The sequence below is a fragment of the Callithrix jacchus genome, chromosome 7, assembly GCF_049354715.1.
Source record: "Callithrix jacchus isolate 240 chromosome 7, calJac240_pri, whole genome shotgun sequence".
NCBI lineage: Eukaryota > Metazoa > Chordata > Mammalia > Primates > Cebidae > Callithrix > Callithrix jacchus.
This window is the reverse complement of record NC_133508.1, coordinates 46,279,764-46,303,581: the sequence shown is the minus strand read 5'-3', so window position 1 is coordinate 46,303,581 and position 23,818 is coordinate 46,279,764. Positions and strand designations below refer to the sequence as shown.

General features: G+C 44.3%; 1 protein-coding gene across 18 annotated transcripts in view; it reads left to right on the top strand.

The window, feature by feature from the left end:
• RERE (arginine-glutamic acid dipeptide repeats) overlaps positions 1-23,818 on the top strand; it is a 466,088-nt gene that overhangs the window by 377,892 nt on the left and 64,378 nt on the right. For 13 of the 18 annotated variants that reach the window (XM_078330305.1, XM_078330303.1, XM_078330302.1 and 10 more), the window contains one exon: positions 19,123-19,203. In XM_078330305.1, the coding sequence (XP_078186431.1) occupies positions 19,123-19,203 (81 nt within the window). Of the gene's footprint in view, positions 1-17,637; positions 18,020-18,205; positions 18,355-18,675; positions 18,757-19,122; positions 19,204-23,818 lie in introns of those variants that run through there. The other 5 variants (XM_078330308.1, XM_035307609.3, XM_035307612.3 and 2 more) reach the window with 5 other exon arrangements.

Sequence of the window (23,818 nt, the reverse complement as noted above, 5' to 3'; positions counted from 1 at the left end):
GAGTCAAGGAAACCCATGCCTCTGTAGGAGCTGGGTTAGTGGTGTCGAGAGGGCTAGTTTGGGTGCTTACGAAGCCATGCTACACATTGCATTGGTGATTGGAAAAACTTGCTGTCCTTGCCCTCCAGGGGGTTATCAACTGAGGTCACATGATAAAGCAAAGCAGTCCCCTGCCCCCGCCATCCCCCTGCAAAATAACCCTGCAAGAACTAAAGAAAACCCTATGCTAGATCTTGTTATTTAATGTGTTCATAAAGCACTTACATTACTCTGGCATGATTTTTTTTTTTTTTGAGACAGAGTTTCACTCTTTTTTTTTTTTGGAGACGGAGTTTCGCTCTTGTTACCCAGGCTGGAGTGCAATGGCGCAATCTCGGCTCTCCGCAACCTCCGCCTCCTGGGTTCAGGCAATTCTCCTGCCTCAGTCTCCTGAGTAGCTAGGATTACAGGCACGCGCCACCATGCCCAGCTGATTTTTTGTATTTTTTTTAAGTAGAGACGGGGTTTCACCATGTTGACCAGGATGGTCTTGATCTCTTGACCTCGTGATCCACCAGCCTCAGCCTCCCAAAGTGCTGGGATTACAGGCTTGAGCCACCGTGCCCGGCCTACGGAGTTTCACTCTTGTTACCCAGACTGGAGTGCAATGGCGCAATCTCGGTTTACCGCAACCTCCGCCTCCTGGGTTCAAGCAATTCTCTTGCCTCAGCCTCCTGAGTAGCTGGGATTACAGGCACGTGCCACCATGCCCAGCTAATTCTTTGTATTTTTAGTAGACACGGGGTTTCACTATGTTGACCAGGATGGTCTAGATCTCTTGACCCTCGTGATCCACCAGCCTCGGCCTCCCAAAGTGCTGCGATTACAGGTTGAGCCACTGCGCCCCGCCACTCTGGCATAATTTTTAATTTTTTTTTTTTTTCCTGAGATGACTCTCTGTCACCCAGGCTGTAGTGCAGTGGCGCGATCTTGGCTCACTGCAACCAACACCTCCTGGGTTGAAGCAGTTCTCCTGCCTCAACATCCCTGAGTAGCTGGGACTACCGGCACACACCACCACAGCCAGCTACTTTTTTTTTTTTTTAAATAGAGATGAGGTTTCACTGTGTTGGCCAGGTTGATCTCAAACTCTTGTCTTCAGGTGATCTGCCTGCCTCAGCCTCCCGAAGTGCTGGGATTATAGGCATGAGCCACTATGCCCATGCTTTTTTTTTTTTTTTTTTTTGACAGAGTCTCGCTCTGTCACTAGGCTGGAGTACAATGGCGCAATCTGGGATCACTGCAACCTCTGACTCCCTGGTACAAGTGATTCCCCCCCTCAGCCTCCCGAGTGGGTGGGATTACAGTCACGTGCCACCATGCCAAGGTAATTTTTTGTATTTCTAGTAGAGACAGGGTTTCACCATGTTGGCCAGGATGGTCTCTTGATCTGTCCACCTCGGCCTCCCAAAATGCTGGGATTACAGGCATTAGCCGCCGTGACTGGCCCTTTTTAAATGTTTTAATAAGCCAGGCATGGTGGCTCACGCTTGTAATCCCAGCACTTTCAGAGGCTGAGGCAGGTGGATCACCTGAGTTCCGGAGTTTGAGACCAGCCTGACCAACATAGAGAAACCCCATCTCTATTAAAAATACAAAAATAGCTGGGCATGGTGGCACACACCTGTAATCCCACCTACTCAGGAGGCTGAGGCAGGAGAATCATTTGAACCCGGGAGGCAGAGGTTGCTGTGAGCCGAGATGGTACCATTGCCTGGGCAAAAAGAGTGAAACTTTGCTAAAAAAAGAAATGTTTTAATAACTGGATTTCAACTGAATAATGGTTTCCTTTGTAATCTGACATTTTATTTCAGGCATTTTTTTTTTTTTTTGAGATGGAGTCTCACTCTGTCCCCCAGGCTGGAGTGCAGTGGCACGATCTTTGCTCACTGCAACCTCCGCCTCCTGGGTTCAAGCGATTCTCCTGCCTCAGCCTCCTTAGTAGCTGGAATTACAGGCACACGCCACAACACCTGGCTAATTTTTGTATTTTTAGTAGAGGCAGGGTTTTACCATGTTGGTCAGACTGGTGTCAAACTCCTGACCTCATGATTCACCTACCTCGGCCTCCCAAATACTGGGATTACAAGTGTGAGCCACCGCACCCGACCATAAACCATTTTTAGAAGGGGTTAGGCTTTTCTAGACTGCCAAAGGGTCCATGGCACGAAAGAGATGAAGAACTGTGCACTCAGTGCTGGCCACTTCCACATACCCCAAATAGATTCCTGAGTCCCAGATGACAGTTTCAATACAGTGGTTTCATGGAAGGACCCTGCACAGAGTTGGTGCTTGGCACAATGTTACTGGCTTGGGATAGCACCATAGGTAACTTAAATGCTGCATTAGACTCTCAGACCCATTATTGCCCCGTATCATCCTAAGGGTGCAGCTATCTCCTGTAAGCATCAGTGAATCCACCTGGAACTGCCAGGGAGGTGTGGTTCCCAAGAGTCATTGACCTTCCTTGCTCCACCTTTCCATCTATGAGCGAGGAAACTTTCATTGCCTCCGGATTGTGTTTCAAAACAATGGAGAATGTTCTTGGTTTTATTACTAAGTAATCTTGACCTCTGGCTTTGTAGTTATTGTTTGGTTTGTTTCTTTAACATCTTGACATTCATTATTTTCTTCCTGGTGCTTTCTTAGGCAGTTGATTTTCTACACGCACCAGCTCCCCTGACTGGAAGCTACAGAGCTGCATTTAGATCAGGTTTCTTGCATGCTGCTGGCTTTATCTCATTTGCAGTATCACATTTCTGTTGCCATACACTGTAGGATCTGAGCCTCCCCACAGCTTCTGAACAATTAGTAATTGAACAGGAAGTGTGTTTTTATTACAGTTGGCCTTTTGATTTTGATTTTACAATCATATAGTGTTTAGCAGAGAGCAGAGGTGGGCAAGTGGCTCTCTGAAACACGTTTTTGACAGAGAGAAGTCTGTTGTTTCAGCCACTTGGCTATCTGTCAGTGGTTCTCAGACTTCCCCCTTGTGTGGGTTGCCTGGCAACCTGGGGCTGGAGCAATCAAACCGTGGCCGGTGCTTCTCCAGCCCAGATTGTGAGATGATTTATTGGTGGAACTGTAAGTACAGTAAACCAAAGCCTAAGAAATGGACCCTTTTTTTCTTTTTAAACCAGGAGTTTATAGAAACCATATCAAGGGGAAAAGAGGGAGGCGGAGAGTATCAGTTGGAGAGTTTTATTGCAAACATTTTAAATAATAAAATTAGGGCCTGTAATGATCTCGTTATTATCTATCCAAATATGTATAAGTTAATATTTTTACTTCGTTGAATTATTAGGTTTTTTTTCCCTTAACTATTTTACTGGAACACTCAGCATTTTAAAAGTTCATACTTTTGAATACTAAATTCGAGTGCTTGGGATGCCATTAAATTTGAGTACTTGGGATGCCATCTTCCCATGAAAAACTCAGGTCCAGGGAGTGTTCATGGCTTGCCGGAGGTAAACTGTGAGACCTTCATAGAATCAGGCATAGAACCAGAACCCAGCTCTCCTGACCGGTGTTACTGGTTTATGTAGTGAGCACAAAATGCTGATTGCTCCTCTCCATATTTTTCAAAATCACCTAAAAAATTCAAAGACCCATCTATATGGGAAATCCCTGTACCTTCTGCTCCATTTTGCTGTGAACCTAAAATTGCTCTGAAAAATAAAGTTTATGAAAACATTTTGAAAATGCAAAGATTCTGCCTTACTAGATGGTGCTAACAGATGTTTTAGTAGGTCTGTATCTTCATATGTATGTACATCTTTTCAACTGAAAATTATTCTATATTGATTTATTTTTCCTATAGGAGTGAGATCTGGCTGGACGTAGTGGCTCACGTCCATAATCCCAACTCTTTGGGAGGCTGAGGCAGCAGGATTGCTTGAAATCAAGAGTTCAAGACCAGCCTGGGCAACATAATGAGAACCTTATCTCTACAAAAAGATATTTTCAAAATTAGCTGGGCATGGTGACACACACCTATAGTCTGACCTACTTGGGAGGCCAAGGCAGGAGGATCATTTGAGCCCAGGAGTTCCATGACACCACTGCAGCCTAGATGGCAGAGCAAGACTCTGTCTCTTAAAAGTAATAATAAAATCTAACACCCCTTTTTGAGGTTTCTCCTTCATAGCATCTCAAATATCACAAATGAGGAGGAAGAAGACTCTTATTTCTGGGTACATACTGTGTGGGAGTTGGGGGAGCAGAAGTCTCAGCCTGGGTTAGCAGTAAGTTGAGCCTTCCTTATTGTAAAATTTTAGAGACATACCTTGGAACTCAAACTCACCTCTGCATGCAGGCCAGTGGATCCAGCTATGTATGTAAATGAGCTATTAGTATGTTTATATTCCTTATATATATGCAGATCTAATCTGTTTGTGTGTGTAATTTACACACAGCTGTGTTCATGCTCCCATATTACCAACATTTTCAGCAAGAGTGAGGTATCATGGGACCTCTATTGTTCCAAACAAAAGCCAGCAGAGTAGCCTTGTGGTGGGGCCCATTACCAGCCCCTGATCTTGGGACCCTCCCATGGGGAACTCTCTTGAAAGTGAGAGCCATCCTGTATGGAGTAGGCAGGAGACCAGAGTGCCTGTAATAGGGGGAAAAACCCCAAAATAAAACAATGACCACCTGTTAGACAGGGATCTGCATTATGACTGAGGTTTGGCTTTTGTAATTGAAATGCCCCCACCACCCCCACCCTGGACTACATTTCCTAAAGGGATCATTGATTTTTCTTTCTTGGAGATCATTCATTAAATGAACAGAGTCAAATTAGAAACCCAGTCCCATGTCGTATCCTCACGAAGGGGAAACAAAATCCAGGAGCCCCTTCCTCTGTCAAGAGCTGACAGAAGGCCCTGATGCTCGTTGGGGTCTCAGTTTCCCTTGTTTGGGAAGTGGGGCAGATCATAACAACTTTGGCATTTGGTTGAGTTCTTCTGGAAGACAGGTTTTACGTAATTTGAAATAATAGGCCGATGTGATTTTATTTTAGGAATATATGGTAACATTGCCAATGATTCTAACAGTATAGTTATTTTGCCTCCCTAACAGAAAACTTGTAGTGCTTTGGGTGTTTCAGTGTTTTAAAAAAAAGAAGTTGAGATTATTCTAGACCTGTGCTTTCCCGCGTGGTAACCACTGGTCTTTTGTGACTACCGAGCATCTGAAACGTGCTGGCCCAAGTATTAGATGAGCAGTCAGTGTAAAATACCCACTGATTTCAAAGACTGAGTAGGAAGAAAAATAATGTAAAATATTTCATTAGTAGCTTTTATATTAATTACATGTTGAAATGATCATATTTTTTATCTATTGAGTTAAAAAATTTTAAATTAATTTTACCTGTTTCTTTTTAAAATATGGTTACTAGAAAAGTAAAACTTACATTTTTTGGCTTATATTCTGTTGGGCAGCCACTGATATAGATTCTTTTAATTACAGTTTTTGCAAAAAGTTTCCTCACTAAGGACTTCTACTTTTTTGTTCCCTTGTAACTTCTAGACAATCCACATTTCTTTTTTTCGCTTATTTCTCTTTCCTCCTGTATTGAGACCTACTTTGTCAAGGAAAGGGAAACTTATTTTTTCAGACAGTCTTGCTCTGTCCCCCAGGCTGAGTGCAGTGGCACGACCTTGGCTCACTGCAACCTCTGCCTCCCGGGTTCAAGCAATTCTCCTGCCTCAGCCTCTCCAGTAGCTGAGACTACAGGCACACACCACCACACCCAGCTAATTTTTCTATTGTAGTAGAGATGGGATTTCACTGTGTTGGTCAGGATGGTCTCCATCTCTTGACCTCATGATCTGCCCACCTCGGCCTCACGACGTGCTGGGATTACAGGCGTGAGCCACTGTGCCCGGCTGGAAAGGTAAACTTTTTAATGACCTACTTATGAGCCACTTTACAGGGGCATTTATATGGAGACTCTAGGGTGATACTGTGGGGAGGGAAGGAGCCTTCCATGCCCATTTGGGTTCTGTTATGAGTGTAGGGTTATTTTTACTTTTATTTTTTTGAAACCGAGTCCCACTCTGTCACCCAGGTTGGAGTGTAGTGGCGTGATCTCAGCTCACAGCAACCTCCGCCTCCCAGGTTCAAACGATTCTCCTGCCTCAGCCTTTAGAGTAGCTGGAATTACAGGCATGTGCCACCACCCCCAGCTAATTTTTGTATTTTTAATAGAGATGGGGTTTCACCGTGTTGGCCAGGCTGGTCTCGAACTCCTGACCTCATGATCCACCCACCTTGGTCTCCCAAAGTGCTGGGATTACAGGCGTGAGCCACTGTGCCTAGCTGTGTTGGGTTATTTTTAATTTGGGTGTAGCTGTGTGGCCATAATTGGCAAGAGGCATTTGGCTGGCAGAATCTCTACATCTGTTAATGCTGCTGCTTAACTAGCCAGTTCTCATTTGACTTGAAAGTGCATTGATGCGTGCTTTCTGATATTCATCCAGTGGCAGTACTTTTTTGGGGGCCTGCAATAATGAAAGAACTTCAGTGTACTCAGTGTAATTATCTAGACCCAGAGGGGCACTGACAGAGATGTATAGGGTAGCTCAGTGGGCTGTGCTAGTGGGCACAGTTGCTATTTAAACCACCAACATGAGGTCATTTTCCCATTGGGCATATGGTCTTTGAATGAAAAATGGAGTAACTTCTAGTTGATATTTGAGACCTCCTGGGAAGGGTTTTTGAAACACATGCAGGTGTGTTGACAAAGGAAATCACTGGCTCTACCCTGGATGCTAGCTGGCATCATGGAGGGGATGGCGTGGTTCCTCTAGTGGGTTTGAACTAAGAACATCTAGTGGTTTTGTCAGTATTAGTTAGAGAGTTAGAAACATAACAGCACAGTGAATATATATCAAGAGACGTTGAGTCAAACTGGAGAGCAGATGATGAGAGGTCAAATAGCCTTGGTGGAAGACTAAGCCCAATCACCTCCAGATCTGTTCATGAACTCAGGGACCAATGGTTGTCAAGCACTTGCTATGTGTTGTCAAGTGCTGTTCTAGGTGCTGGGGATATAACAGTGAACAAAAGAAAGGCCCTTTCCTCATATATTCAGTAACATAGCCGATTTCATGTCATATAATTATATCACATATGGTGATGACAAGAGCTAGGCCTTGAAATGAAGCAGAGTAAGGCTGTAGAGAGTGACAGGCATGCAAATTGGTGACGTGTAATTGGAAGATTGCGTATTTGTTTGCTTAAATTAATAGTGACTAAAATTAAAATTTTTAGTGGTTTTAGTAATGAATCTTGTATTAGTTTCCTGTTGCTATATAACACATTACCCTAATAATAAAAATTAGCCCAGTTTAAAACAGTGATGATCATTTATTATCTTTCACAGTTTCTATGGGACAGGAATATAGGAGTGGCTCTGCTGTGCAGTTCTCACTTGGCTTTCATGCGGTTGCAGTCAAATGATAGGTAGTATTGAAATTATCTTGAAGGTTTCTTCACTGATGAGTCTGGGCTAGGAAGACTTAAGCGGCTGGGGACTAGAATAGCCAGGGATTCTGTAGCTTCTCTTCATCCCTGGCGGTCTCTCCAGCGTGGTGACTTCAGGCAAGCCAGACTGTTTAATCTGGTGGCGCAGGGCTTCAAAGACACATGTCCAGAAAAGGAGAGCCCAGCAGAAGCAGCACTGCTTTTTATGACGTAGTCTTAGAAGTCACCTGGTATCACTTCTGTCACAGTCCATTCGTCAAGAGAGTCACAAAGGTCTACCCAGGCTCAGGAGGAGAGAACAGAGAGACCCACCTGTCAATGAAGGAGTGTCATTATTGCATTGTAAGACCATGTGGGATGGAATCTGTATTGGAGTGGCCACTGCTAGAAAATACAGTTTGTCATAAATGTAAAGATTTTTGTGGGTGTGTGTGGTTTGATTTGTTAGTTTAATTTCAGTTAAGTGATTTATGGCCCTCATCTGTAATATGAGGGTTTCAACCAGCATAGTTCTCTAAAGCTTCCTTCTAGCTTTATCATTCTCTGATTCCACTGACAGTGCAGGTGTGGCAGAGAGTGTTGAGTTGACAGCTGCTCAGCTTTTGCAGACATTTCTGGGCACATCATCAGAAGAGTCAGCTGGGATATTTAGGGGCTGTTGGACTCTCTTGCTGGCCTACACACTGAAAGACCTGGCGCTTCAGTTGCCCTTTGTGTTATGTTTCTATAGCTAATCTTAACTGGGGGCTGCTAGTGGTGGGGTGATGGAATAAAACAATGATTTAAACCAGAAGCTGTCCATTATCATAGTACAAACTGAGGAAGGGAGAACAGCCAGGCAGGATTATATTCGACCTGCCTTCCTGAGTGCTTCTTCTCATTGTCTCTGGCCCTTGGAAGATTAGGAAGAACAGAAAAAGAAAAGAGAATGCTTTGGTATTATTCCTCTGTGTCTGCTAAACAGCTCCCATATTTGATCCTAGAGCGGACTTTTTTTAGAAATGAATGGACTGTTACTCAGGGGTCTTGGATTTGGGATCCTGTTGTAATTACCATAGAATCTTCTGGGACTAGTCTGGAAACAGGTCTTTTTTGTGTGTGCTAAAACTAGGATTTATTTCAAAGACACATATCCAGAGAGGGAGAGCCAAATGGATGTGGTATTATTAGATATTACAGGTATCTAAGACAGTTGACAGAACATAGAACATACCGCACATAACAGGATGTCTTTTTGGAAATAGTTCAGTCGTCCTGTTGTCTCTATGTAAGAGCAAGAGGCTATCCTGCTTTACTATTGCTCCATTGTTAAGAGAACCAGGGGCATAGAAGTTGAGGCTTTGAAGATGGTAGAGGCCTAGACACCCATCTTGCACCCAGGGACATGGTAGTCCTGAGAATAGGCTAGTCACTAGCACAGGGCATGTAGTTATTTAGCGGCAGAACCATGCCAGGTTGTTGTGGGAAATTTTTCCTCATGGATATCCAGCATATAGTGTATAATCTCCGACAGGCGCTTTTACTTCCAGAGTTTAAGTTTGTATATATGGATATGTAAACTTTCCTTTAAAGTATCACACCCCTTACTCCTCTGAGATGAGTAGATAGAAAAGAGTGTTTTCTGCACTGAGAGTCCAAGCAATTAATCTTATTTTGAAATCTCATTTGCTTCTCCATTCTTCTTTGAAAAAATAAACATAAACCTAACATTGATTTGAAATTTTGTTTCCATCTTACCAAACATGTATTATGTTTTAGGAAAACTCTAGGACCAAAAACAATCCCATGCAGCCATCTAACATTGTATTGCTTAGTTACAGTTTGCTAGGGACTCTGGAGATTACAGAAGACATGAAATACTCAACTGTTGCTGGAAAGGAATCCACAATATGTTGGAAGATCTATAGACCTTTTAATGGCAAGAGTGCTTATTGATTCTAGTCATAAACAGGAATTGTTGTTTTTCTGAGATGGGAGAGAGAGCAAAGTGGACTCTGTAGGGACAGAATTTAGACTGGAACATGCTTTGCACAGTGCCTCATGCTGTGCTCTTTGCTCTTTGCAGTGTCTTCACTAGAATTAGTGCTCAATGAATGTTAGTTGAATTGATGCATTTGAATAAACAAGCAGAAGTGAAGAAGGGACATTCTAGATTGGGTAAGAGAGAAAGGCATTGGTAAAAACCCAGAGAATGGAATCAAGATGGGGTATGGCAGTGATTAGCTTTGCTACATGGTGGTGTAGGTGTTTGGGAACCCAATTCTGGAGGCTGTTACCTAGCAGACTGATAGTTTGGACATACTAGGAATTGTCACAGGTCTTCAGACAAAACGATACATTAATATACAGAATGCCCATAACTGGAATGTTGTGGGGTGTGGAAACACACTGAGGCAGCCACTGGCATGACGTGACCCTCTAGTGGCAGTGCCCCTGCAACAACAAAGGAGCATGACGAATAGATTCATCATGAAGAATGAATCTAGTGACTGATGGAAGAAGTGGGAACAGGAACAGAGAGCAAGCCAGGCATTTCTTCCAGGAGAACTCTGCTGCAGCTGACAGAAATGGGGCCACAGGGAGCTAAGAGAGGCCAAGCTGGCTTGGTGAGAGAAAGGCTGGGGAGATTTGAGGTGCTAGGCCCATGAGGTTAAGAGAGACATTTTAAACTTTATAAAGTAAAAAAGTTACAGTAAGCTAAGGTTAATTTATTATTGAAGAAAGGAAACATTTTAAATGTTTAGATTAATTAAGTATGCAGTGTTTATAAGACTGCCGTGGTACACAGCAGAAGTCCCCAACCTTTTTGGTACCAGGGACCAGTTTTGTGGAAGACAGTTTTTCCATGGACTTTGAGGAGGGGTGGTTTCAGGGTCATTCAAGTGCATTACATTTATTGTGCACTTTATTTCTATTATTATTATGTTGTAATATGTAATGAAACAGTTATACAACTCTCCATAATATAGAATCAGTAGGAGCCCTGAGCTTGTTTTCCTGCAAGTGGACAGTCTCATCTGGGGGTGATGGGAAACAGTGACAGATCATCAAGCTTTAGATTCTCATAAGGAGCATGCAACCCATATCCCTCACATGCATAGTTCACAATAGGATTTGTGCTCCTACTGTGAATCTAATGCTGCTGCTGATCTGACAGGAGGTTGAGCTCAGGCAGTAATTTGAGCCATGGGGAGCAGCTGTAAATACAGATGAAGCTTTCTCACTTGCCGGCAGCTTACTTCCTGCTCTGTGGCCCAGTTCCTAACAGGCAATGGACTGGTAGTGGTCTGTACTCTGGGGACTGGAGACTAACCCTTGTCTTTTTTTTTTTTTTTTTGAGACAGAGTCTTGCTCTGTCGCCGGGCTGGAGTACAGTGGCATGATCTTGGCTCACTGCAACCTCCTTCTCCGGGTTTCAAGCCATTCTCCTGCCTCAGCCTCTCAAGTAGCTGGGACTACAGGCATGCATCACCACGCCCAGCTGATTTTTGTATTTTTAGTAGAGACGGGGTTTCACCATGTTGGCCATGATGGTCTCAATCTCTTGACCTCGAGCTCTGCCTGCCTCGGCCTCCCAAAGTGCTGGGATTACAGGTGTGAGTTACTGTACCTGGCCATTCAATTCCCTATCTTAAGGTATATGTGGAAAGAAGTTTTACTTGTCCCAGTAGTGACATACGGTTAATAGGGCTGCATCTTAACCTACCCATTGCAGCACTGGGTCTCCCTGTGGCATGTATGGACTTTCATGGCATGAGTTAATACACAGAAGTACTTAGCAGCTCACACTCTATTACCATTGGCATGGCTTTTGTTGTTAGAACTGCACTTGCATTCTGGCCCTCATGATGATTAGGTGTGGGATGGGCCAGGATATTTAATTTACCTAACCTTTAGTTTCTTTATTTGTAGAATGAGCCCAGTGACACTTATGTTGAGAGTGTATTGTGGCAATTATCATACTTGGGCCACTACCACTATCACTTCCACTCTGCACAGAAGCCTGAAGGCTTTGGGTAACTCAAGAAACACTGAAATATCTCAGTCAGTTCTCTGGGTTCATGAGTTGCCGCTTTGGGAAAGATGTGGCTGATGGGCTATCAGTGTCCACATTGGGATCGTGATGTCCTAAAACCATGGAGGATGTTAGTCTTCATAGAAAGTATAGGTACAGGTCTGAGCTAGGGTAAAATGTCAGATGGAGAGAGAGATTTGAGAATCATCAATAAAAATGGGATGATTATTTTAAATTATCCTTTTGTTGCTTTGAAACTCTAACTAGTTTTATTGAACTATTAACTAGCTCTCCTGGAATAACACTAGTAAGTACAAAGCGTTTTTAAAGTAGAGGCAGAAATCGGGAGCAGCATACACTGGAAATCTTGGAAATGCCCATACAGCTTGCTGGCAGGTCTCCTCCCAGGCAAATTGGTTCTGTTACTATTTATTGAAAAAGTAGTGTCTTACTCAAGTCACCCTTTCATTAAAATGTTAAATATGTAAAATCAAAACGAAATGATACATCTCAAAGCAGTTTCAACAGTAAAGCTGCAGGAGATGTGTTGTAGATATGGGGTGACAGGGGTCTGTAAGAAACAGGATGATATAGAGGAAGTATAGTTTTCGTCCAGTGCTTTCTCAGTGAGAGCCAGCCTCATGTAATGCAAATGTTTGGAAATGCTTTTACTTCTTCTGCTTGGCATCTGTGGTCCCTTTTTTCACCCTACCCCTCCTTACCATTTAACATTTAAGACGTGCCTTTTCTTCTGCTACTCTGTGTCTTCAAGGGAGCTGTGGGTCTGTTCCTCTTCCTCATTGCCTCTGTGTCTCCCCGGGGGGAGCTATAGTTTGCTTACTTGCCAATCTGCCTGTTTTTCTATCCTTTGTGAACCAAGAAGTTATTAACATAAAATTTTGTGCAGAAAACGGGGTAAAACAGAAGGAGCCATTTTCACAGTGGGAATCATTTTAATACCTACAGTGTTTTCCAAACAGTTATGTAAGAGGACTGAGTAGACATCGCTTTTCAGAAGTCATGGTGAGTTTCTGACTGTGATACACTAGTTAAAATTCACCAGAGGGAGTTAATTTTGAAAGCTCTCAGCCAGGGGTTAATGCAAAGGTATCTTTTAGCCATTTTTGTAGCTTAGTCGCTGTCTCCTGCTCTCTTGCTACTGTAGACAGGGGTCAGGTCCAGCACCTGGGATGGCGCCAGAATGAGATGTGCTGGGAGTTTCACGTGTGGATGAGGGGCATTCACACACCTCACCCTCTGAAAGGTTTACTGTCTGCTCAGTATTCTCTATCCACACATAGATTTTTTGGGGAAACAGTATCTTGGAATCCAATCACAGGCAGCAGCCACATCCTCACATCCCTGGTCTGTACCCTCGGCTCCATTCTTAGGCCCGCCATAGTCCTGAGGCTTCATGATTGTTTCCACTGCTCTCCTTTGACCCTTCCAGCCTGGTTCAAGGATTTAGTCACAAATGGTTACATTTCCCACCTGTAAGATGGGAATAGTAGTAGGCTCTGCCTCATAATGTTGTAGTGATGATTAAATGAGCCAGTGTATTAGAGCCTTTAAGACACTGCCTGGCACCCAGTGTTCGCTGTTTTTATCGTTCTAGGGTGATGCTTGCCTACCTTTTTCATGCCATGATGTGTGTAAAACAGTGCTGTTTGTACTCATCAGTAAGTTAATGGTGACACTGTTTGTTACCAGGCCCATCTGCCACCCCAAGGGTAGAGAGGTGAGGATCAGTATCTGGGCAGACCAGTGAGACACTAGGCTTGGGGAATATGACAGGGGGTGGTCTCAAGCAATAGCACGAGGAACTTTTGAACACATTAATTAAATGCATTTTGACCTGATCATTTTTATTTTTGTTATTCTTATTTTTATGCTAATATAGCTATTTCTAAAGTGGCTATGTCTAAACAGCCATTTCAAAATTTCCTTTTTGGAACAGTGGAGCAGAAGACTAGATCACATGGCTTCCAAGTTTGAACCTTGTGTTCTTTCCACTGTAGCAAAAATGCAAAATAGAGCTTTCCAGCTTCTATTAAAACCCAAGGCTAGTAATGCTGGGTTTAGGTGACTTACTTTTTTTTAAGCCAGAAGTTAAATTTTCTCTACTGGGGACTTGTAGGTAGGTAACTTTTGATGGTGATATGAAATTTGAGCTCAATAATGAAAACTATAGCAATTTATCTAAAAATTAGAGCATAAAGTCATAAACTAAGTTGTAACACAAAGCAACAATCTCCTTGCCATAAATGAGTATATATTTACATTTGGATCTCACCTGGCTATGGGGATACAGAAACAGAAAAGGACTTGTTTTGTGTTCCCAAGGAGCAGCACACAGTAAGGTTGGTTGGGCACGAACACACCAGAGAAACAAGTGCCAACATCCCAAGACCCTCAACTCATGCATCTGAGAGTGGGTGGGCTGAGCCAGGGAGCATGAACAGCAGAACTGCCCGGGCCTGGCAGCAGTGGCCAAGCCAGTGACTTGCCCTCTATATTTCCTTCCCCTTTAACCCTTGGCATCCTGCTGTTCTAATATCTGTATACTGGGAATGATAGAAAAACTAAAGGACATAGAAATAATTAATGAGACCTCGTGTTTCAGCACTGGCAATGCCAAATTTCAGCTCTGTTTCTGTTAAGAAACAGACTGTGTCCATGAACTTGCATTTAGATGCTTACAGGGCCTGTTGATTTATAAGTCAAGTGTTAATTGTTAAGGTCTTAAAAACTTCAGGGTCTTCATTTGAAGAGAGATGAATTTATAGAGGGAAAGGAGACAACCACACCAGAAGCCTCTTGCACATGTTGACACCTTCCAGTCATTGACTACTGTGAGAGGTCGCCTTTGTTTCGATTTTCAAGGCTACTCTACATTTCTGGTAAACCACAAGGTAAAGGCTGGTCTCTGAGAAGCAGATGTTTTGCTGGTTTTGAGGCCTTGTGGCTTTCCATAGAGAAGTAACAGTACAGGCCACATGAAGCTTTTACTTCCTCTTTTTTTAAAGTGGGGCCGAGGGTGCTTTGCTCTTGATAGCATTGTATTGATATACATTGACAGCTGTGGTAGGTCTGTGTTCACCACCAGATGTCAAATTCATATTTCTGAAAGTAATTAGTTTGAGATACCTGTGAGATGTTCAAGTTGAGTGTTCCCAGTGGACTTGGACCATGGATTGATTTAGTTTTAAAAATACCAGTGAGAATTGCGATGGATATTTAGAGCCAGGGGAACAGTGGAGATCATATGGGGAGAGGATGTAGCGAGCAGAAAGCCCTAGGACAAAGCTTTGGGGAGACGCCAGCATTTATAGGTTGAGTAGAGAATTAGGCCAAATGGTATGAACAAAACTAGGAGAGTTTGGCATCTCGGAGCCAAGAAGTCAGTCTGTTAGGAGAGTTCAGAATGGACCTTTTGGCTTTCAGCAGTGCGTTTCCACTGTGACCACCCTAGCCCAGGCCCTCGTTATCTCATGGTTGGTCTCCCTTGTCCAGGTGTGGTGACTCACACCTGCAATCTCAAAACTTTGGGAGGCCAAATCGGGAGAATGGCTTGAGGCCAGGAGTTTGAGACCTGCCTGGGCAATATAGCAAGAACTCATTTTTAATAAATAAATAAAATTTTTAAAAGGAGATAGAAAATGTGCTGAGCATTAACTGCCTAGTGCTATATGGAGGCACTAGGTATAAGATGTAATTCTTTTCAGAGTTCATGGACTTTCTGGATAAACAGGCCTTATACAAATAAATAAGACAAATGAAAGAGTAACTGGACATCTGGTTTCATTTGGAAGTAGGAGAGATTTTGAGGCTTGGGTTTGAGGTAAACCTGGAGATACCTTACCCAGACTCTGGAGTTGAGACAGAGGTCCCAGTGTGGGCCAGCTGGCATTACTGGATGTCTGGCTGGAAAGGTGGGCAGGGCCTGGAGGGCCTTGAATTCAGGGCTAAGGACTGTAAACACTGTCCTGCAGAGACCACCATGCTGTTCTTAAGTAGGGGCTGGGGCCAGAAAGGGTGGGACTCAGGATGAAATCTATAGTTTTGAAAAATTCCTTGGCAGAGGCTTCTAAATGGCTGGATGGGGCAGATGGTTAATAGACTAGTTATTAGAAAAGAGAGATAAAGGTCTGGCCTGGGACTGCCACTAGCATGGGCAGGAAAGTAGGGTACTGAAAGACCCTTCTTAGGAAGGATACTGAGGACTTGGATGATTTGATGTTGGAACCGAGAAGAGGAAAGTACAGAGTCATAGAAAATGTTAACAGAAAAGAGTTACCTCTGTAGACACCTGCCTGCGTTTTACAGAATGTGGCAGTCAAGTACGTGGATTTGAGGGGACTTAGTTTGAATTCTGGCTTTGTCTCTGAGGAGTTGATCTGGTTTACCTCTCTGTGCCTCAGCTTCCTTATCTGTGAAATGGGGATAATAATTATATTTCCTTCTTACGTTGTAAAGATTTTGAATTACTATATTATAGTATAGTATACCCCTGGCATATAGTAGGTGCAGTAACTACTGGTTGAATGGATGATGTTCCAAGGATTACATCACAATAAATGGAAGAAACAGGATCTTAATTTGTTTGTCCAATCCTACCACATTGCCTTGATGTTCCAGAGTCAGCCTTTCTCACATGCTGCCTTCATTGTGTAGGCCTATTCTACTGGATCTGTTAGGTGTCACTTAGCATCACGCCCACATTCAGATTGCATGGTCCTGGCATTCCACAGCCTGGCACACTCCAGATTGCCTGCCTCAAGTGTGTGTACACTCTGTCTCCCATAACCCACCTCCCATTCTCCACCTCTGACCTTCATGGAGGGCCTACCAAGCCACCTCCCACCTCTGTGACAGCCACCCACCCCTCGTGATTTGGCTGATGTCACCGCCTTGGCGAAGGGATTCTGGACTACTATAGACCATTGCTGTCTAGCCGCCTTTTTGGGTCCCTTGCTGCACTGATGAGCTGCACCTCACTTCTTTATGCTTGGCCAGATAACATCTCAGAATGTTCTGTAATGACTTCACGCATATTTATCTTACCTGCAAAAATGAACCACAGTTCAATAAAGGTCCTTGGCAACCTTTATTATCTTCCTAGGCCCCTCTCAGTGCTAGGCGCTCAGTAAATAGATAACTGAATACTTAAAGAATGGAATTAGAAGCAGGAATTCTAGTGACTGAGGTGGAGTTGCCAGTATTTCAGGTCCCCATCTCACACCTGGACTGTGTCACCAGCCTCTTTAACTGGTAAGTCCCTGATCTAAGCTTAGGCCGTGCTGCCACTGACACAGTCCTCATTCAGCCTTTTCATGGAAAGCTCAAGCTTCAGCCTCTCTGCCAGCCTACAATTAGGAACTCTTCCGTGCAGCTTGAAGGGCTCTCTGCAACCTGATCCTTGCCTGCCTCTTTCGTCTTATCTGCTGGCGCTCCATTCTGCACACCCTGTCCTCCTTGTGGTTCCCAGAATGTTCACTGTGCCCTTCCTGGCTGACTTCTGCGGAAGCCCTGCTGGAGCCCACCTGGCAGTCTCAGGCTCTTCCTTGTCACTTCCTCTAAGACATCAGCAAGCAGAGTAAGTTGCTTCCTCCTCCTGGCTCCACCCACCACTCTTTGTTCCTCTGCTGTTTTTCTTGCAGGCCCTAAGATTGGTTTGTTTACCTGTCTGCCTTCCTGGGCAGACTGCAGCTCCTTGAGGGCAGGGCCATCTTTCTGCGCCATCTCTGATGTGGATATGCTGTGTGCACACAGCCCAGGATGCCTGTTGATCATATAAATGCTACTTTTGTCAAGTAACAAAGGTCACTCCTCCTCACAGTAGAGGAGAGCTTGCTGTTTTTGTGTGCCTTGACAGATTTTTCCTTCAAACTGTATGAATTATATTGCAAATCGACAATGATGAGTCATATCTCAACGGGTGAAATTCAAAAACGCAAACCCTCCACTACTGGAATAGGAAGCCAAGTCTGGCCCTTCACTGAATCCGCCTGGCGGGTCTCAAACACAGGGAGTGGGAGGGACCCTCTGCCCGGTAGGCAGGTGATTTATTGGCTGGGAAGCTTCCGTGGTGATTTAGTTGTGAAGCGGCGCCCTAAGAAGTGCAGGCTAATGCCTGGGCTGGGAGGGAGCGGCCGCCCACAATCGCGGGCCGGAAGGGACCACGAGGGAGGGGGGCATTGGGGCCAGCCCCTAGTTTAGCCGCTGAGGCGGGGCGGGGGTGGAGGGCGTGCAGCCGTGGTACTGCCAACCTCGTCCATCCGGCGTGTGGGCTGGAGACCCAGCAGCCGGGGAAGGGCCCCAGCCCCATGGGCGCCCTCTCCTCGTGCTCGCCGCGGTAGGGAGGAAGTTTCTGTGCTTTGCCGCCTTGATGTTCTCCTGTCTGGAAGGAGGATACAAATTCCAGCACCTGGGGCCCTGGAGGCTCCTGCCGCAGGGCTGGGGTCGGCCTGGGGGCAGGTACGGAGCCCGAGCGAGGGGCCTGGGCCGGCGGGCGGGAGTGCGGCGGCAATCCAGGCCGCCTTTTGCAGCCGCCCGCGGCCGCGCTGGTCTCTGCGCGCTGCGCTCCTACCTCCTCCCCCGTCGGCGGCGGCCGCCCCAGCCCCGCGCCCCCCGCGCCCCGCGCCGCGCGGCCCCGCCGCGGTCACACGCTGAGCCGCCTGCGGCCGCCTCCACCCTGCGCTTTGTGGAGCCGGAGCCCAGTGACAGGCGGCGGCCTCTCGCCGCCTCGGACCCCGGGCGCTTACCTGTGGCTGCTGGAGTCGGCCGCGCAGGACCAGGCTGGGAGCCCCGAGGTGGGGGCTCGGAGCCGGGAGCTGCCCCCACCGGGGCGGGGAAGGGTGCTCGGGCGGCATGGGACAAAGTGAAAGTCTCCGGGCTGGGGTTGGGGATGAATCTGAGACTGCTGTGAAAATGGAGGAGGGGGTGCAGCAGGGGGCGTCAGGAGGGCAGAAGGGGTGCTAGTTATCTCTGGTGGTTTGGAGTGGCTTTTAGTGACGGATGGCGGAGCAGGCTGGCTGGGATTCGGGTTCCCGGTGGGCTTCCGTGATAACGGTGCCTTCCGGTGCCTCCTGGCGAATTCCTTGGATTAAGGAAAGCGCCTTTTAACCCCCTAGGGTTCCCTTCGGGAGAAGAGTCACCAGGTTTGGTTCTATTCCCCCTTTCTGCTTGACACTTCTGGGAAGCTTGGTTCTCAGGTAGGAGAGCAGTTGTGTTTTTTTTTTAAACATGGAGCATATTTATTTTTACCTTCGTGCACCAGAATGTGCCTGGTGGCAGAGGGAACAGATTGCTTCTTAGTCTCAGACCCAGGACGTCCTTCTTTTACACACACTGCCCAGCTTGGTGGGTGGGATTGGGGTTCTCATGAAGGTAGTCTGGGCCTGCCCTGGCCAGTAGGTCTCAGCCGAGCTGCTGACATTCTCTCTCCCGGCCTCGTCAGTATTCCCTCACCGAGAGTTTTTTTGTGTGGTTGTTATTCTGCTGATTGTAGATATCTTTGCTTTGCTGACATCCTGTTTTGTTTTTGGTTTTTACATCCCATTTGTTTCTTTTTATCACAGAAACGCTTCGTTAAGGGACTCCGGCAGTACGGGAAGAACTTCTTCAGAATTAGAAAGGAGCTGCTTCCCAATAAGGAAACAGTGAGTACAATTGGACTTTATGTAACTTGATTTTTTCCTCTTTGCTCCTGCTGCTTCTCCACATTTGATCTTGTGAAATGGTTTCCTTTAACCCTGCGCTGTGCTCAGTCTCGGGCTGGCCTCCAGATGCTCTCGGTTTTACTCCCTGACTTTTAATTTGAGTTCATGATTTTAGATAGTAAAGTGACAGATTATGCGTATCTGCCTGAAGAACATAGACTTCTGTTGTAACTCTAAGAACAGAAAGGTCTTTGGAAACAGAGGGTTAGTTGTGGGGGAGGGACTGTTGGAGAGTTAACATCTGATTTTAAACACAGTGGCTGAGATAGGAAATAGCATTTCTCACTAGTTTGAGTTTGGTAATTGGCAGAAGTCATCAAACCAGAGGTTTATAGCTTATTGTACTTTGAGTTCTGTGGAGATTTTTTCTATTTTTAAATGTTGCTCTGTTTTGAAGAGTAGTTTTTAACTCTTTAATATTCTGGCTCTAAAAGTTTGCACTTTCCACCGAACAGATAAACAAGGGAATCTTATACGTTGTTTAAAAGGAGATTTACAAAAAATTACCTTTTATTTCACAAAGCTTGGGTGGGGGCAGAGCTGACAAATACTCCCCATAAACGTGAGATAGAAGGATTTGCTGAGGAAAATCCAGAGTGAAATTATATGAAGAGAATGCTGGGAAGGGGTTCATCGTCATTTCCCTATCGTTGCCTCCTTCCTCATCTCCTTCCGGTGGTGTTGAGGCAGGTGAGGAGAGAGTCTTCCCTCTGGCTAGGCCAAGGGATAGGGCAGATGGGATGGAGTTGGACCAGCCACTCCACTGTCTAAGGGCCAGGGGAGGACTCAGTAACCAGAAATGCTCTTCAGGACTTTGGGAGGAGTCATCCAAGTTTAATCTGCCTAGAGGTTGAGCTGCTTTTTTAGGGAGTGGAGGTGGGAGATGGATGGAAGAATATCTACTAGAAAAGTTGGGGCTGGGGGGAATTTGGAGTTTTTTTGGCTTAGTTTTTAAATTGGATGCTGTTACTGATTTCCTCTTGTTTAATTCTGTCTTTTTAAAAATGAGCTGTTTTTCTGGACACTTTTAGTATATAATACTTCAAGAACAGTGATAGCTGATGGGGAAGAAAGGTTTTGTGATTTCAAGTATAGTTTTGTGTATATAAATGGATGATTTGTATCAGTCAATGACAAATTTATTATGCATCTCACGTGCTAGAATGGATCATATTGAGAATGGTAAAAAACAAAGAGGAAAACCTGTTTATAAACATTAAACTAAGATATATTATGAAGCCAATCTATATAATCAACGTATTTCTTTTTTTTTTTTTTTTTTTTTTTTGAGATGGGGTTTCGCTCTTGTTACCCAGGCTGGAGTGCAATGGCACGATCTCGGCTCACCACAACCTCCACCTCCGGGGTTCAAGCAATTCTCCGGCCTCAGCCTCCCGAGTAGCTGGGACTACAGGCCCCACCATGCCCAGCTAATTTTTGTATTTTTAGTAGAGACGGGGTTTCACCTTGTTGACCAGGATGGTCTCGATCTCTTGACCTCATGATTTACCCGCCTCAGCCTTCCAAAGTGCTGGGATTATAGGCGTGAGCCACCATGCCCGGCTTAATCAACGTATTTTTTACCCTTTCCATAACAGGTTATATAGTTATTTAATATGGAATATTGAAATATGTATTTTACGTTTTTTGGGGGGAATTCAATGATTTGAAGTTTGATATGATTAAAAATTAAAATGCCTTTGCCTGAGTGTAGTAGGTTTGGTCTGGCTCAGTAAAAAAGAGAGCAGTGAGTGGATTTCCCCTGAATATGTGATTGTCCAGATTGTAGCCTCTCAACTCAAGTTGTCTCTGCTCTGCTAAAATTTGCAAACCATGAAGAAGTTAATACAAAAATCTCTTGACAGTTATTCCATCTTTCTATTTTAAAAAGTAAACTTATAATTGTAAGATTAAGCATTACATCTAAAATCTACCATCTGGCATTTGGAAATGCTGGGTAATTTTATATAGTGTTTTATCTCCATAGTGGAAGCAGATGTGAGTAACCTTTAACCTAGGTAGGCTCTTTTACTCTGATTTTCTTTTTGCTCTTGATTGTCCCTTCTTATTGATGATGTGTGATTCAGTAAACAATCAGCCCTTTTTCTCCTTTAGAGACGTTCTCAGTACACCAACCTTTTGAGCTAGTTCTCTGGTTATTTTTTCCAGCAGCCTCTTTCCTGAGAACTTTCCCCATCACTCTTCCACCTTCACAATTTCCCACCCTGTAGCTATTCTCCTCCCTTCTCTGGCACCCAGCAGTCTTCCTGTTTGCAAACTCTTCATCAGTCACCATCTTGGGAATGAATGAAGAGAGTTGTTTGCAGCAATGGAGGATTTATTGTTCCTGACATTCGCTAAATAGTGTCCTTGCTGTCTTTTGCATTGCGGTGGAGGAGTTTGTTAGTAGGTTAAATCTGTAAGTATTATAATGAAGTGAAGAGGCACTCATCTTGTATTTTCTTATCCTCTCTGGTTATCAACATAGTCAAGCTAATCATTCACAGCCCACAGGGAGAGGAGGGCAGAGGTCATTTTTTACTTTTTACTGCAGAAGGTAAGATTTGCATGTACCAGTGTTCTTGCTTCAAAACTTGCTGGGTAGAATTCTTATGATCATGCCCCTTTTTATAGCAGAGCCCTCTAATCTAGATACTTTTCACATTCTCTTTCTCTTTTTTTTAATGGGATAAGATCTAGCTGTGTGGCCCACGCTGGTCTCAAACTCCTGGGCTCAAGTGATCCTCCCCACGCTACTATGCCTGGATTACATTTTCTTCTGTCTACAAGAATTATTAACTCATTTCTTTGCCATTCTCAAGTGACTTGAAACATCAGTAGGGTGTCAGCATCCAAAATAACATGCCTGATTGGGCTCGATGCGAGGGTCAGCAGACCTGTGTTCTATTCTTGGCCTTACTGGTAACTATAGTACTTGGTGATCTCTTTTTAACTGTGCAGTCTGCTTTGAGCTGTTCTGTGGAAAGCTTGGGTCAAATCTTGACAAAACTGGAAAATTATTTTCTGTAAAATGGTGTTTCTTTGCTTGAAATTGTAGGTGCTACGGTCTTTATAAAATGCCTGTACATGATTACTTGTTGCAATGCCTGAGAACGAAGTGATGATTCTTGCCTCTCTGCTGCTTACTTGCTCTGGGACCCTAAGCAGATTATTCATCCCCTCCGTCCTTTAATTTCTGTTTGTAAAATAGGGTGATAATTCCTACCCCTTGGATTATTTTGAGAATTTAAACGAGCTAATGTCTGTAAGGAGTGCATAAAAATACTTGAAAATGATTGTTCTTCCTATCTACCTTAAATACTACATAAGGTAGCTAGATGCTTTGAAGAGTAAAGGATGACTTTCTGCTTGTAAATATACTGAGCCTGTATAAAAAGACACTAATCTGTCTTGCCAACAACTCTTAATTGAAAAAACCAGGAGCAGGTGGAGGGGAACACCTAGTTAACCTCTGTCTTGAAGCTTTGTTGACTCCCATTCTTACCAGTTCATTCATGTGGTTACAGCAGAGAAGGGTTCCTGGTGGGCATAGACATAAACAGCTTTCCTAGCTCTTTTGGTTTCTGGTGTTTATTACACAGGAGCTAAATCTGGCTTTTCTCTGAACACTGCTACCCACTGAAGTGGGAATGGTGGCTGTGATTGCGGAAAACCCAACTGTTTATAGAGGCTTAGTTGAATGGGTATTATGTGTTAACCTCAGGGTACCTAAGAGAATAACTATATGTCAAATCTTTTAGTATTGTGGTTGTGCAAATTTCCTATAGTTTATTATACTTTTCCCCATTCTCTCTTTCTCTATAACCATTTACCTTCCTTCAATATGCTTATAAAGTATATAATCAGTAGGTGGAATGTAGTCAGGAATATGGGTGGAGCATTTCAGATTCACCTTGGCTGTGTACCTCTTCTCTCAAGCCACTGTTTTTCATAAACCACATCAGAGTCTTATGTGTTAGTATATTTGTACAAATCACAGAGTATCTGGTCTCTGAACTTTTGGGAGGACAGTGGAGAACTAGGCCTCTTGATTCAGCTTTGAGCCCTGCCACTGTTGGGTAAATAGATTACATGACCTTTGATGTTAAAATAATGCCTGAAAAAATAGGAGACCTAATAGAGAATCATAATGGATGATCCAAAAATAATTTTTTATTTGATTTGTCTATACATCGCAGTCTTCTTCTAAATCATGAGATAATTTTCAGACGATGGTGACATATCTCTTCTCTGAGGACATGCCTGTTATTTGAACCAAAGACTTTTTTGCGTCTGGCACCTGGATAATTGTCCCTTGAATCCTGGCCTTTGTTTATAGCTGTGTCTCCTATTACTTACACAAATTCAGCTAGCACTGGATTAGAGTCCAGGAGCACTTCTTCAGTGACCTGGCATTGCTTGTCTCCAGTGCAACTAAGATTGGTGAGGAGACAGTTTGATCTGCCCCAGCTTGGTAGTCAAAAGGTACTCTCAAAGTGTTAGCCTCTGGAGGGAGATGGAAGGTGAAAAGGGGCATGCTTTGGCTATCTTTCTC